The sequence below is a fragment of the Stegastes partitus genome, unplaced genomic scaffold, assembly GCF_000690725.1.
Source record: "Stegastes partitus isolate 25-593 unplaced genomic scaffold, Stegastes_partitus-1.0.2 Scaffold1456, whole genome shotgun sequence".
NCBI lineage: Eukaryota > Metazoa > Chordata > Actinopteri > Pomacentridae > Stegastes > Stegastes partitus.
In genome coordinates, this window is record NW_007579187.1 from 61,450 (window position 1) to 77,685 (window position 16,236).

At 38.8% G+C, this 16,236-nt stretch overlaps 1 protein-coding gene across 1 annotated transcript; it reads right to left on the reverse strand.

Moving 5' to 3' along the window:
• Nucleotides 1-4,944: 4,944 nt before the first annotated feature.
• On the reverse strand, nucleotides 4,945-13,333 carry LOC103370634 (E3 ubiquitin-protein ligase ZNRF2-like). The gene is made up of 4 exons (XM_008299754.1): nucleotides 12,587-13,333; nucleotides 10,995-11,090; nucleotides 7,926-8,031; nucleotides 4,945-5,854 (listed from the first exon to the last, which is right to left on the reverse strand). Exons 1-4 carry the CDS (start codon nucleotides 12,906-12,908, stop codon nucleotides 5,797-5,799), a joined length of 582 nt encoding a protein of 193 aa, XP_008297976.1. The 5' UTR covers nucleotides 12,909-13,333; the 3' UTR covers nucleotides 4,945-5,796.
• Between the last annotated feature and the right edge of the window lie 2,903 nt (nucleotides 13,334-16,236).

Genomic DNA, 16,236 nt, shown 5'->3' on the forward strand with positions numbered 1-16,236 from the left:
CCACCCTGCAGCCCCAGCCAGAACCAAACAACAAGAAAACATTTCTCTTGGACTGAGGATTCTTTATTAAGAACACACACCTGGTTTGTCGGGTCACACTGTCACGCATGTAAGAGACAGTATTTGTCCCATGACACATTACGAGCATGATGACCTACTTATAAAAGTTGGTGCTAAGCTACCGTTCGTGGTAGCAAACCTCCTCTGATTTTTTATTACCTCAAACTTTTCACCTTTCCAGTGCAGTGGTTTTAAACGACTAGGCAAGCTTGCATAAGCCTGCAGGAATATAGATTTTATCCGTTAAAATTATAGCAAGAAGTCAGCTTTTTAAGACTTAATAGCTTTGGGCAGCCTCTCCTGAAAATGATCTACAAATTGCTGACTGGATCCGACATAACATACCGTAATGATAATTTTGGTTGTAAAATTAGCAATAAACCCCTGAGAGCTGTGAACACAGTGAGGGAACTTCACATCTCTTCAGCAGATGTTATATAATCTGCAATAGCAAAAATCTACAGCGTCTCAGGAAAGAACTCTCATAAGAGTTTCTGAGATTTTGAGCACGGGGTCAAGTCAAAACATAAACTACAAATGTTCCTGTTGGTTTTGACGGCTGAATATTTGAACTTTAAAGAAAAGAGAGAAAAAAACAGAAATCTTTTTTCCCCATTTGTTAAATACTGTCATAGGTAATATTGAGTGTTGTCATAGTTCTCTGAGTGCAAGATGAACTGCCACTTACAAATAAAATCACACCTAATTGTTGAACAGCATTCCCTGGAGCATTGTGTTCTACTGTTTCCACAGTTGCTCACATATCCACATTATCGTACAATTCATCAATATGAGTGAACGATTGCACCACGTGTGATGTTCAGTGAGCGATGTACCTAATTATTGGGATTGCCAACCTTGACAGTCTTAATATAAAGTCATTAGATCAACCAACGCCCAGCTAAGATTTGTCCTATCTGAAAACCTTCTCTTGACAGACAACATGCACTTCCAGTTGTCATAGCTAGCTCAGTAGTTGAATAAGTTATTTTGATGCAAATAGATAAGAATATAGAAATCACATCACATCACAGCATATTTGCCACTTTGTTTCCCTAAAATCTGACGCAGTATCAATAATCTGTCAAATACAGTATTATTTACTGTTTACTGGTTTAAAAATACATGTTGATACACTTGGTGGAAAACTGACTACATGACCTTGCAGGCACTGGACTTGTGACCCTGTAACCCTGTTTCTGGCTGCACAAATATTATAGGATTATAATAGAGTATTAGGTTTGTATTGTATTGCCAAAAGAGCATACATGGTAAAAGATTTACATTTGCAATTTGAAATTCATATTATCATCTGACCTGTATAAACGCAACCCTGTACTCTGAACTTAAACCTCAGTTAAGCCAGTGTCTGCAGCTGGTTTAAGTTAAAACTCAAAATAAATGACAGCAATAGAAATTGAGGAGATTTCTACAGGACACAAAAAAGTCCCAGACTAAAAAAATATGTGATTCTATGGACACTGCAATGGCGTTTACGCAATGAAGTAATTAACTACGGGAACTTATTATATACCTGCCGAAACTATGCACCAATTGCTCACTTGCAATTCTTTTAAAACACACGAGCAAGTCACTCAAAAAAGGGGTGGAGTCATGGCTGAACCACACTGGCTCCCTGTTTGTTATAGAGTTCAATCTAAGATTCTAGTGATCAATTCTAAAATCTCTACATGGTCTGGCTCCATTGTACATCTGAAAAGTTTTAACCCCTTATTCTGTTTCTTGACCCCTTGGTTCAAAGAATCAGTTGTAGCTAAAAATCCTACATTCCAGACTTCAACAAAATTGAACTACGTTTGAACTATTTTAGCCTCAACGCTGTGGAACAAACTCCTCTTTGGTGTCAGAACAGCTCAGTCAGTGCCTCACTTATAAAAGTTTTTTAAAAACCCACCTACACAGACATGTTTTTGTAAGATTTTGTCATCTTTTATTAGTTTATTTTTTTTACAACGTTTTCATTGATCTCTTTTCTTTATTATGATTTACTACCTTGCTATTGTTTCAATACTGCTTTACTTGTAACTCTAGTTTTTAAAGGTGGCACAGAAACAAATTGTTTTTGTTTTTTTAGGTTTAAACCTATCCTAAACTGCAGTTCAGTTAGTGACAGAGCAATTGACCAGCTACAAAGCAGGTTCAGATAATGCAGCCTATCAAACAAAATGCTCTAACTGTCCAGGTGTGGTGTCAAAATGTGACTGTCTGCCAAAAGTGATTGCGGCTGACAGGATTGTTTCTTTACAGCTGTTCAAGTGGAACAAACAGCCATAGTATGAAAATAGACACTTATGTGTCTGTGGTATAAACAAAAGTGAGTTTTTGGGAAACATTTTTTGGAACCAAATAATTGTGACCAAAAACTATTCGCAATTTACAGCATAATAAGGCATGACATTAGATTATATCAGAGGCAATACTGTAGTAGTGTTTCAGATGTTTTGGTTTAGGCCGTATGTGTTTGGTAAGGCTAATATGCTTGTTTACATAGTAATTAACATGATTTATAGATGGGTTTTGTATATAATGAAGAAATTGTTTCTTATGTAAATATGTTATGAGCTATAATCTATGAAACGTAACCCTCATGAATGAAATCAAGTCATTTTTGTGTAGTCACCATATAGGGGCTGCAGTTACTTTTTGGTAGATGGAAAAATGCATGGTATGAGTTTTATATATCCTTTATAGCCATTTCAACCAGTAACAATAACAGGGTTTGTTCTACTATGAGGCACACAGAAGGCAAAATACTGCAGAGACATGAAGACAGCAGCTCTAGCGAACAGCAGTTTTCAGAGACTTTTTGGCAAGACACCGGCGCACACCAATGTACATTCCAAACTCATCTAACCTTCTCAGCGATGCTGTAAAGAACTTCGTCCATTTTCATACACGTTGGGTCCCAGTCGTGTCCGAAGCGGATGACGAGGACTCGGTCCTCCTCAGACAGGATGGCTTGGTCAACCTGCCAGCCATTGTGGAGATGTGGTAACATGTACGACATCTTGATCCAAAGTTATCGATTCCCAAGCTGAAAATGAAGACGAGAGACTGTAACGTACCAGCAACAGGAAGATTTTATTGTGTGAGTAGGATCTAAGGTTTTCAGTCTGTTGGCGTTAGCCACTAGCTAATGTTAGCTGAAGGAGGGAGACATGAAAACCTTTTTAGAAAGAACTGACAGACAATTTGGAAACACTCACCTTAAAATACAAACGAAATCGGGTTATTTGGCGAGATAAATGCTCCGTGTGGTAAAAAACGTAGTTCGTAGCTCTAAAAATATTGCTAACTTTTTTGATTGTTGCTTCTGTTTGCTAGTTAATGGTCGCAAATGGTTCGTGTCTGTACGTCATCAATCAGCCACAGTGTGGACGCGCCGTGCTGACGTCACATCTATGAACCACATACATTTTTGTTTACTTGTTGACATTGAAAGCTTTTAAAATACAAAATTACATCAATGATAAAACGTTTAATCAAGGGGACACTTTAAAACCCAGTCAGGGATAAGTCGATTAGATGAATAAGAATAAATAAGTGAACACAATATTAAAGAGCAAATAAAATTATTTTATGATTTATTAAGAAACAAAGAAAATTAATTATTTTATGCAAAACACTAATTTCTTAGATACTTTACATGCATTTATAAATTAGAAGAATTTCAAATGTCAAATGAACCAAAACCTCCTATGGAAGTGCCGCTTAACCAAAGTAAGACCATCTTTATATAAGTTAATATTTGGGCTGAACAAACAATTGATTTCAAATTAAAATCACAATTTGAATCGATGCAGTTAGCAAATTGCAAAAGCTGCAGTTTAGGATACACTGGTGTGGCTATTAAATTATGTATATGTAAGCTATTTTTAAGCAGATTTAAACTTTTAGGGAATGTTTATGCTGTCTATTGGCAGATCTGGTTTGACCGACATAGGCCCACGCTCTTTATTTAATAGCCACACCTGGTACATGTGTTGCAGCACGTCTGACCCAGGGTTTAAACTGATATGACAACTAATAAATATTTATTGTCTTTCTATATATAGTCATGCTTTTAATGCTGTCTCACGCGGTAATGCTTCATCACATTGTAAAACCATTACATAGCAAATATTGAACTAAACCTTGACCTTAAGAAACGATTTTGGAAATCAAATCGCAAAATGTGCCAGAAAAATCACAATTACATATTTCCTCGAAATCATTTAACCCTAATTGGTATCAAGAAAGACTGGTTTGTCTTTGTCTTATGTAAGGTGAATCATTCAGCACGACTTTCTTTTTAGCTCCCGGACTGGTATTAAAATTCACAGTAACATAAGTATGAGGAAAGAAATTCTCAGATGAAAATAGTTCAACTGCTGTTCTTTCTTGCAGACTGCTATTTGCTATTACAAGAACACCTTCTGTGTCACCCATGCATTACCAAATACAGTCAAAGGAAAGACTGCGTTTCCTCCGACTGCTCATTTTGCAACAAACAGAAATAACACTTGAAACTTCGTGTCCCAGCATGCCCACTTCCAAAGAGACATTATGCACCTCCACTGCCTTCTGTCTGCTGATGGAAGCAATCCGCTGTCTTGTTTTTGAATTGTAATAGTTGCAATTCTACAACACAGGCTTTCAAAGCTAAACTCTAGACTTTATATAAATTACACAACCAAGTACTTTATAAATCTTTTTTTTTTTTTTTTTTTAATTGCTTCAGTTTTCTCCTTCACGTTCCTCTCGTCTGTTCATATCAGATAGATACGAGCATATGTCGCACACTCCTGCGGATTTTTAAATTGTGGTGAAGACTTATTTCAATTAGTATATAAAAATATATAGTGCAGAAATGTAGACCAGCTCTTATGCAGGAAAGAGACACAAAGACAAAACATTTATTGTTGTGCAGTTCATTACAGTACAAATAGAAAGAACAACGAAGAAAGGTTCAAAGGTTATAGGAAAACTTTCCAGTCTATGACATAGCAGCATATTATGGCACTCCTTAGAGACAACATGAATCATCATTAGATATGTCTTAACCTACTTTAATTCCACCACTAAACTACACAATCACATTACTGTGGTTCTAAATGGCAAAGTGATTAACAAAGTCCAACCACTTCATGTTAGACTATTTGGTCTAAGACACATGATTGTTTGACAAACAAATATTGACAGCCAATTTTGCCTTGAAATTAAGATCTACTTCCTGACTACCATCAACACTGCAATCATCCCTTAAAGCTGATACATTTTTTTTTTTACTCTGTATGGCTGTTTTTCATATTGCACAACATCAGCCTTCTGATTAAGTCTCTGAGCGTCTCTACTGAAAACAGGCGTCAGGCTACCACCGTGTTGGCCACACACGTCCTCTGCTACAAAACCACACCCTGTTCAGCAACACTTCAGAATCCAGGTTGCATGAATCCACTTCAGGCCAGCAGATGGCATAAGGAACATTCACATATTTTCTGGAGACAAAGTGGCTCCACCAGTGGTTCTTTTTAAAATCCTATGAAATCCGGAGGAACACATCCAAAGTCCGTCGATGTTCCATGAGGCGATATGAAGAATTCTGCACACAATAATATCTTACAATCCCTGAGGAGCGCTGAAGCTCGGCTGGAACAGACAGTGTTGGGATGAGGTGACGGTGCACAGTCGACCACAGCGATGTCCTGTAGGCTGAAAACTGTACTTCTGAAGCTTCTAGTCGGCTGGATGCTCCGGACACGAGCGATTCACCTCAAACCACTCGTCTATGCACCTGAAAGAAGGTAACAGGGAAGTTTTTTTTTTTTACTTCTGTGGTAAAAGGAAGTAGAAAACTGAGCTGGAATAATATTTAGTTCTAGCAAACACAAATAAACACAGTGATAAACACATTTCTAGGAACACACAATATTGGATTTTTGCTGATATCTCATAAGTCAATATTTTCCAACTCATTCTGTCTTAATCAGCTGATACTAATAATGACACCAATATCGCCACAACAGTAACATGTAATTACCCCTACGCCTGTGTGCTTTATTCACCAAGTATCATTTTGGTCTGCTTGATTGGATAATTTACTGAGTATCTACAATAGTACATGTAGAAAAGCTGTGATTCTCATACTCATACATGATGACGGTTGTTTAAATCAAAATGTCTCTGTAAAGGAAAAGTTTTAAATTATGCGAAATGTGCTTCTTCTTGCTAAAAGTTCCTGCACTCGAGAGGATCAACATCAGATTAGTTAGTCAACAGGAGTTAACTTAATATAAATTAAATCTAATTAAAGGAACTGCCCTGGCCGTGTCCAATGGTAAGAAAATTAATGAAGTTCTAAAAGCCCACAAATTAACATATTATCTCTAATTTTGTAGATTTCGTTACCTTTAGACAGAGGCGGGCTAGCTACGTTTCTCTGCAATCCTACTGCTAAGCTAAGCTAAGCTAACCAGCTGCTTGTGGTAGCTTTATATTTAGTATACAGAAATAAATTACAGTAGCAGCAAACCTCTTATCTTTTCAAAAAAGCAAACAAGAGTATCCCAAAAATGTATAACTATCCTTCAAATACATATTCCAACAGTACATGAGACAATGTGTAATTTCCTCCCTTTTATTTAAGTTGTGCTCCCGTCTGGGACACTTGATATTGAAATATTTTAAAGCTATAAACACATTGAATCAGTGCTTCTCCATCTGGCTGTATTACAATAAACATTTTTTTAATCATTACAGTCAAGTGCAGCTGAAACCTGATTGATTTGGTTCACACACATTTTAGTGATTTCTATGTTAAGACTAAAAATGTTCAGCATTTGCGTTACGTTTTTTTAAAAAAAAAACTTTTGTTTGTGCTGATGGCAGGTCAGCACCTGTCATACATTTTTAAATCTGTGGGAGAAATCTGCACCATTAAAGATGGTGGTTGTATGACACATATCCTGCCTCTCCCCTTAAAAAAACTCCCCCAAAAATCCCAGTCGTCTGCTTTGTCACAGCTGAACTGGGAAATATGGAGCCGAATGTGTTGTTGCTCAGAAACAGTGGTGGTAAAAAAAAACTCGATTAGAATCAGATTTAACAGGAAAAGGTCAACTAACATCTCTGCTTGGCACGCTACATATAATTTAGTATTTCATATAAATATACAAATATATATATCATACATAAATTTAATAGAGTATTTATTTAATTGCTATTTTATTATTTATATCACCTTTTCACTTTTTTTTCCTCTGTCAACTGTGACCATATTAGCTACTACAAAGATGATGACAAACGAAATGTTGTTGTATTCTTGTACAATGACAATAAAACTTCTTCTTCAACTACATGCATCAAATTGTAAAGTTAAAGTCTCTGGGCCACAGACTGTCCTGTGATGGTAAACACCTGTTACTCAAAGTGACCATGCCCTTAAATGCAAAACAACTAAATCATTTTAAAGTGTAACACAGTTTAAATAAGCAAGTTAACATGGAAATTAGCTATAGAGACCAAAATAATGTTTTGCCTCAGGCCCTAAATGTGGTTATTTCCACTGTAAAGTTGGACATTTTAACATGTGGGTCTATGAGTACTGACTTGCACTTCGAGGCAGCCTCCAATGGAATTTTGAGGAACTGCAGTTTTTAATTAGACTTTTTTTTAATTGGCTTCTGAGCAGGAAAGCGGTAATAACTTCCCATCTATGTCTCACCAAAAACATTAATATATGCAAAAATGGCATCTGTTCTTTTAAAATATTCATCAGGACACGTGTCATTTATAATGTGTGTAAATATACTGTGTAAATGTATCATTTTTTAATGTGTTTTCGTCTGTTTGTGTGTATTTCTTACCCCTTATGGTAGATACAGAGACAGGGCAGCCTGGCAATAGTGTCTCCCTGCTCCAGCTCGTCTAAACAGATGGTACATTCCCCAGAGTCCCTGGACAGGATGTCCTCTGAGAAAGACAATACGGACAGAGAGAAAATGAGCAAAAAGCTGCTTCACACACCAAACCTAGTATCAGATGTTCAGTTTGCTGAATCCTGCGCAACCATCTGTTTAACCTTTGATACCAGAGTACCTGTTGTCATCTGTGCCCAGATGAGAAAAAGGAGAACTGAGCAGCCTCCGGTGGGAATGTGCTTGTGCTTTTAATTATCGTGCTCTTTGTGTGAAAATGTGACAGTGTCATTTAGTAACGGGGAGAAAATTGGGTCTCTACTCAGCTTAACCTGAGGTCAGGTAGCGCTGATTTAGTTTTTCTTATATTTACCTGCATAATTAGCTTTGTGTCAACACCTGTGGAGGAGTAACTGTGGTTTGTACTGTTTTTACCTTCATGCAACATATCAGACTCATTCTGGAAAATACTTAGATGAGTTAGAAGTCAGGATAAAATATTAACTGTACAGGTTTTACACATCTGCACGCCGGTGATAAGCTACGAGACACTGTGCAGTGAAAGAGCTGCAGATGCATATTTATCAGTGACATGCACGCTGCTGTGGGTGTGTGCCATCTGAAGGCTATTTGTGTGTGCGTGATGCCTCGCATGCAGCAAGCACTTGAGATGAGGAAGAATCTACTCTTATTTGTATGCAAGCAACAAACCTCTACGTTTATGATCGTTTCTACGTAGATGCATGAATGTGAACCACACAGGTGCTCACACATTCTGCATGCATGTGGATGGTAGATGTGAAGCTGCCTCACGTAGTTCCATGCTACACTCTAGAGCAGGTACAGTCTTGTGGATTTATGAATTATTAATACAGCCTTTACTCCCTTATATACTGCAATGATTCTAGGGTTAAAAAATAAAACATAATGGTACAGATGTAACTACCTGACAGTAAATAAAACAGGTCCAATAAATGGTAACTGGGCTATTTCAAGTCAATTAAGCCTTTTTTTTTTTCTTTTTAAAATTTTTCCACCTTAAATGTTTTATTTTGCTATTTTTTTCAGAAAGAGGATGAAGAAATCTGAAATATTAGAGCCATGGGTAAATTGTTAATCAAGCTACAGTCACTTCTAAATTTACGATTTTTCGTCTGTATGTATGTAGTTTTCTCTAAATAGCTCTGATTAGGTTGTGACGATCCATAGGGATGTTTATGAGATAATGGTGCCTCAAAACTGCAAAAAAATAAAATAAAAAACAAAAAGAGTGCAAGGGTTTTTTTTTTGTTGTTGCTGCAAAATTTAAACTTTCATTGCTCAATAAGTAGTACAGATCTTCTACTAATATTTGTCATCCTGCTGTACAATAAGCTTGTGTTGGACTTTCTGCAGTCTGAAGGTTGTCGGTGGTTTATTTAGTCAGAAACTGGCCTGAAAAGATGCTCTAAAATGTAACATTTCACATCTTTAAACTCAAATGTGGGACTCATGGCACAAAAACTTCAATGACATTCCTAAAATACACTCAGTTGGATTCATTCAGGTTTGTCTTTAAAGGCCACTGTTCAGCAGATTACACTAACTATGACTAGAAACTGCGATTGTAATTAAGTAAGATCACCCACAATGTACTTTTTTCATTTTTAAGCATCTGACATTGATCCCAATAAAAAGTTTCAAATCTGGCAGACGCTGGTACACAAAATACACATCATTTACTAAACAAAATGAAGATACAGCATTTTTAGGGGCTTTGTGAAACTCTTAAACATTCTAATAATACAGGTGAACACTAAAGATGCCCCGTCTGTGAGGCTGCATATTGACAAGTCATATCCCCAATTGCTCTTGGACACAAAATCACAATCTAAAAATTGTTGACCTGACATAGAATGTCACTACAACTACAGTCAGTAGAAATAAAACAGTAATATTTTAGTGGTTCTCAACATAGGGGTCATTTCAGGGGTCACAAGATAAATGTAAAGGATCAAAAAAGTGATATAAAAAAAAAAAAAAACTTTAAGATTTCTATCATTTCCCTTGTGAAATACTAAATGCTTTCATGTCTAATGAAACTTTAGAAGAAAAATTAATCTTTAGACTTTAGATATATAATGCGGGATGAGAGGTTTGTAAGTAGACATTTCTGGGAACAGCGGTAATTTTCATTAATTTAATTGTGAGAAGAAACATTAAATAATTATTAAGTAATCCATGATTCTAAACCAGTAAAGTTTGTTTTTTTTTTTTTAAGTTATTTTTTTGGCCTTTGTGCCTTTATTTGATAGGTCAGTGAGAGAGAGACAGGAAAGTAGGGGAGGAGAAGAATGGGGGGAGGACATGTGGGAAAGGGTCATGAGCAGGAGCCATGACCTCCACATTGGGACTGTAGCCCTGTACATGGGACGCCAGCTCAACCAGGTGAGCTATAGCGGTGCCCTAAACCAGTAAAGTTTGTCAAACTGAATCCTCGCGGTTTATTTGCTGTCTATTCTGTGTGCACTGAAACAAAACCCAGGGGCCAGTAAGTAAACACACAATCCTATTTATCAGATAAAATAAATAATTATTCAAACGCCCGTAACTTAGCTTTCTTTAAAATTATTTATTTTCAAAATAGCTAACAGCCAAAAGACATTATTGAACGCTGACAGTTTACTTGGGTAATTAGTAAACAGTGAGTGGGCCTGCCGGCACCATATCGGCGGGCCTGATCTGTCCCACAAGCCATACATTGAGTACCCACAGCACTAGAGTACTTCCACATTGTGGCATGGCTGCTTTACATTAGAAAAGAATCCAAATACTTCTAGCAGACAAAGTAGTCTGGTCTCAGCTGTTTGAAGTGCCTTCATTTGCCTTTGCCATCGCTTGGTTTTGCATGTAAACTCTGAGCAAAACATCACAAGTAAAACCGGAGATTAACGGATATAAAAGGTAGGTGCAGCAAAAAAAAAAAGCAATAAAATCATATAAAACAACACCAAACAATCTCCTGTTCTTCAGACTTACTGTTGTAGGTGAGGCGCGTTTTGCTGAAACACATGAGCAGGTGCTTCTCTATTTCATCCGATGCCATAAACTTGGAGCAAACGGGGCAGTGAAAACCTGGGAGGAGGAAGAAAAAAAAGACACGAGAACGTGAGGCCTCAGATTTGGCTAATGTCTCCCTCGTAACCTTTTATTGAGATGTATGCAAGATAGAACAGTTTGTGCTGGATTGTATGCAGACCTACATGACTTAACACCTGCATGTGTTGCTCCTATAATCTCTAACAATCTGCTTCGACGCCACAAACTCACTGTAAACATGCTTAACCTGCAATGTAACATTTATTGCGCTGCCACTATAAATCAAGTTATTAATTAATACACTTGACCCACATGTACGAGGCCTCCTCAGCTGCTCAAAGATTAATAGGCCAAGAGTTACTTTGACCTAAGATAAACTAACCTCCTGTTTAACATTGTAACACCTCAGTCAAGAAATGGACAACAAACGCGTCGTGTATGCAGGCGGCGGTTATCGCCGCTGTTTGTGTCATGTGTCTGTAAGGGAGGTGAGGAAATGGGATCAGTCTGTGGACACAATGTGAGGCCTGCACTGTCACAATCACATGGCTCTCGCGGTGCAAAGGTCACTGATGAGGTTTTTAATGATTAGATACCAGTAAAACCAGTAACTGGAAGGAAGGGGAACAAACAATCAGCTCACTTTTTTATGAAAGGCGAGGAAACAGAAGCATGTGTCGTTCCAAAGACCTCCAACTGAAAAGTTAAGAGTCGAGAAACGCTAGAATGTTGATTTATTTTCCTTCCCTTTTGAGTTTCACTTCATTGAAAGGTTGTAACGGTCCTCTTATGCCAGTTTGACTCCTGTTTATGTTGTGATCTGGTAGAGAGACAACCCACCGGTTTCGAGAAAGCAAGATTTGCGAATTCAGGAAGTTTGTGTGCATGTGTGTCAGACAATGTGTAACCAGCAGGAAGCTCTTATCTGCTGACCTACATAATGCACTCTTCCCTCTTAGCCGGAGTGAAAAACACGACTGTTTTGCAAAAAAACAGAAGAGAAGCAGATGAAGAAAGACTCAAGACAAAGGCCAGTGCAGTACAGCAGAGCCACCTGTGGTTACAATAAAAGTGCAGAAGTGCCAAACAAAGGACTCAGTCATCAGACAGCTATTACCATATGCCAGGTATCACATGTCAGATGGAAAAATACTAAGCAACTCTGACTGCAACTGTCATGTGTACAGTTTATAATATCTGATAGATTCCTCATAATCGTCCGTCTCCTGCATGTGTTGAGCCTAAAGTCAGAATCAAGTACCACAGATACAGTATAAAGACAAGAAGTATTGAAGTTGTAGGCAAAAAGTGTACTTTTTGTGAAATATTCTAGCTGAGAACAATAAACAACTTATCAATAACATTAATTCTCTTGCATCTTTAGTCTCTCCAAAGTAACACTGACTAACTGTACTTGAAGTGAAATAGGGAAATCGGGAGATTAAAAAAAATACCATAAATGTTCTGTAACAACAGCTACGCAGTGACACTTTGCTGGCATGAGTGTGTCCAGATGTTGGTGGTAGTCTTACCTCCCAGCAGGCGGGGGGACAGGTGAGCCGGCAGGGACCCTATGAGCAGCCTGTGGCCCTCAGGGGGCAGCTGGCCTTCATCGTCACCATCTGTGCCATCCAGGCTCTGATTGTGTGACCCTGATCGGCCGCCGGCCGGTATACTGAGCCCGGAGCTGGTCGGCCCTCCACCCGTGTACCGAATCCGGGGTCCATCGGGTCCGTTGGTGTACCTGAAGCCCGCAATCCTGTCCCCTGCGCCGGAGTTTCCAGACGGAAGATCGGAGCTGGAATAAGCCCGAGTTCTGCCATCAAACACCGTGCTGCTCTGTTTGGCCCCCATGCTGTCTCAGGCTGACCTCCACAGGTTTTGCTTCAAAGTTTTTAGCCACGACACATGATCACAGCGAGTCCAGAAGAGCTGACACCAACAAAGGAAATGAAGGCGAACACATGCACAACAAAACAGGCGAGCTGATCCCGCATCTCAAAGTTTCATGGTGCGCCCTGTGCGTAAAGTGCGCACTCACTGACGCATAACTTAATTTCCAAATGCTTTTTTTTTTTTTTTTTTCTTGGCAGAGCCCTTCCCTTTTTCTCAACAATGGAGGAATAAAACAGAGCAAATCTCGTCAGTAACACGCCTTCAGTTGCTCCACTTCAGACGAGGACCTCAGCGCAAGTGTTGACCCAAAGCTCGCCTGGTTCAAGTTTGTTTTTGTGCTCAACTGAGGCCGTCTGGAAAGAAAAATAAAAGCAGGGATTGCCCTCCTCCTCTGGAGCGGCTGTTCTGTCAACCTCACATAAGTTCAGTAGATCAAGATCACAACGCTTTCAAAGTAAAAGTATTCAATTATGCAGACAAAATGTGTTGACTGAAGATTTACTTTCCCCCAGAATAAAACTTAATGCCTTTAAAGTAACTGGTCAGTATATTATAACGCAGTCTTCACATTAGAGTTTCTTCTGCCTTTCACTTTGTTATGTTTCCTGTCCATCCAACCCACTAGGCTGCTTTCACAGGATCCTTCTTTAGCCTTTGAGCTCAAATACATTTAAGGCACTTTGAGCTACATTTATTGCAAGAAAATACTTTACAAGTTTTATATAACATGTTGCATGACCTACATTTACCACATCACTGTTACCTATTGAATCATATCAGTTTAATCGCCGCAATGGTCGTGAGTAATCCCATCATGCTATGATGAAAAAGTGCCTTTGTATGTAAATAAAGTACTCAAGTCAGTATATTGACTGACCACCTATAAGGGGAGTAAAATGATATGAAAAACCCCAGTGCTATTATTCTTAGATAATTCCTGAGTACATGCATTTAAACCACCTATATTAAATCTATAGGTGATGTGTAACCGGCAGTGGAGGAAATGTTCAGGTCCTTTACTTAAGCATAATATAAATCAGCTCCATGGCAATTACAAATCCTGCATTACACTTTTGTTTCTTAAGTATTGCTGTGAAATTGTAGTTAACGTGTCACAAAAAGTGCTCATAATTCAGAAAAATTGTTTCTGTCAGTGTTCTAATACTTTATTACTATTATTAATTATGCATTATTGTGTCATTTGACGTTCTACTGTTGTAGCTCGTCATGCTGGGGCCAGTTTGAACTCATTTCTTTAGTAGTAAAAAATCTTACTTAACATGTGGAATAAAAGACAGTGGAATACAAAGGGAAATACTTGTGTTATATGTATCCTACAAACTTCAAAAACAAATGATTAAACATAACAAAAAATATAATGCGGCTGCTTGCATCAGCATTTTTAAGTTTAGACAACTGCTGATGAAATTACATTCAAAGTATTAGTATTAGTAGTATTCAAGTATTGTGGTAGGGACATTTTATGACCAGTTACTTCCAAGTTTTCATGGCACAAGGTGGTGAAAAGTTAAGATAATAAAGCCAATTTAATTAATTTGCCACAACTTGAATTTAGTTTAAAATCAATCAATACAGAAACTTTAATTTAAATTACTCACAATGTTAAGTTGGTGCAGTTGCCGACATTATTATGCAAACAGAACCAAACCTAGAGGGTTTGTCTAAATCAGCAAACTAGAATGTTTATCTTGCAACCACGCGTTTAATTGAATGGCGTTTGCAGGTCCCCTGAATGAAGTTTCAGACTGCAATCTGCGCACAGAGAGAAGTCACCAGTGGATTCCTCTCGTGCTTTTACTTTGAAGGGCGCACCGTCGCCTCCTGCGCGTCGCTCAACCTCGAGCTTGACGTCGCTCTGAGTGCGCGCGTCAGGTGGCGTGTGACGTCAGGCCCAGTAAGACCAGCAGGGGCTGTTGGCACCGCAGCAGGTCACCAGTCCACCGCGATATGAAAAGGCCTCCATGTTTGGCGCTTTGTGTTCCATTAACTGGAGGCCGGTAAGGAGGAGAGGAGGCAGAGGAACACGCTGTTCACACGGTTTATTGACCAGTTTCACACACATCAGAGGACAAACAGAAGATACATTGAATGAGAAACATTCAAAGAGGCAACTAAAAGACAAACATTTACAAGCCAAAAGTAAACGGGCAAAAGATCTTAAAGAGGTTCTGCGTGTGGATCTAGTGGCTGAGGGCCTGAAGCATTGCAGTGCACTGGATGTGACACAACAACACACCAAGATTAGAAATTACAGGGTGGGCAGGCGAGGGTAGGGGAGGGGAAGGCTGACAACAAATATTTTCTCCTCCCTGTGATATCACTCAGGGGTTTGGGTGCGCCCTCTATTCGATTTACGATCTGGAGAAACCTCTAAATGAGACGATAAGTTCCAAAACAACGCACGAAAAGAGAGATTTTGGCAAGCTTCAGGGAGGTATCTCCTCAGATTGTGCTGAGAAAAAGGAGGGCAAACTGTGAACCACCGACAACCAGGAAGACTACAGGATACAAGAATTCAGGTGTCATGTGACAATGAGACACCCAAACCGGGGAAGGGCTTAAGCTGCAGCATGGGCCTTTGTTTGTGATGGTCATATGATAGTAACATTGATTAAAACATCCTCATAAAGTGACTTTGAGGTGCACTGCCTTGGAAACGTTAACAAACACACCTCAGAAAGAAAAAAAGAGATCCATGCTACTGTAAAAGCTGCACACTTCCACATGAGGAGCGATTGTGTAAAATGCTTTTTTTTTTTTTAATCTATAGGACTATTTTTAAGTGTGTGTTTTAAAACGGGATTGTTCGAGAGCCGCCTGAACGTCACAATTACACATCCTCCTTCTTTCCCCTCCGTAAAGTGGAAAATGATACCTGCTGCTCCCTTCTTCCCTCGCCTCCTTTGCGTCACTTCAGTTGCCTCATGTAGCCACAAACCGTCAGTTTTAACCCACTCATCTTTCATGTCTGTCTCTCGTGTATCCTCTGTGTCAACAGACAAGCAGAGAAACTAGGCTATCTGCCACATTCATCTCCGCAGGGGGGGTAGGGGGGGAGAGAGTGTGTATTGCGGTAACATCTGACTGTATTTCTGCATAACAAAGCCAGCTGAGGCCGATGTAATATTGCTGTGCTGTGGAACTTTAACTAACCAGATAGTGAATGATTATGGTACTTGCATTGGCTACTGCTCACGTAACCCCAAAGTAAGTGTGTGTGTGTGTGTGTGTGTGTGTGTGTGTGTGTGTGTGTGTGTGTGTGTGT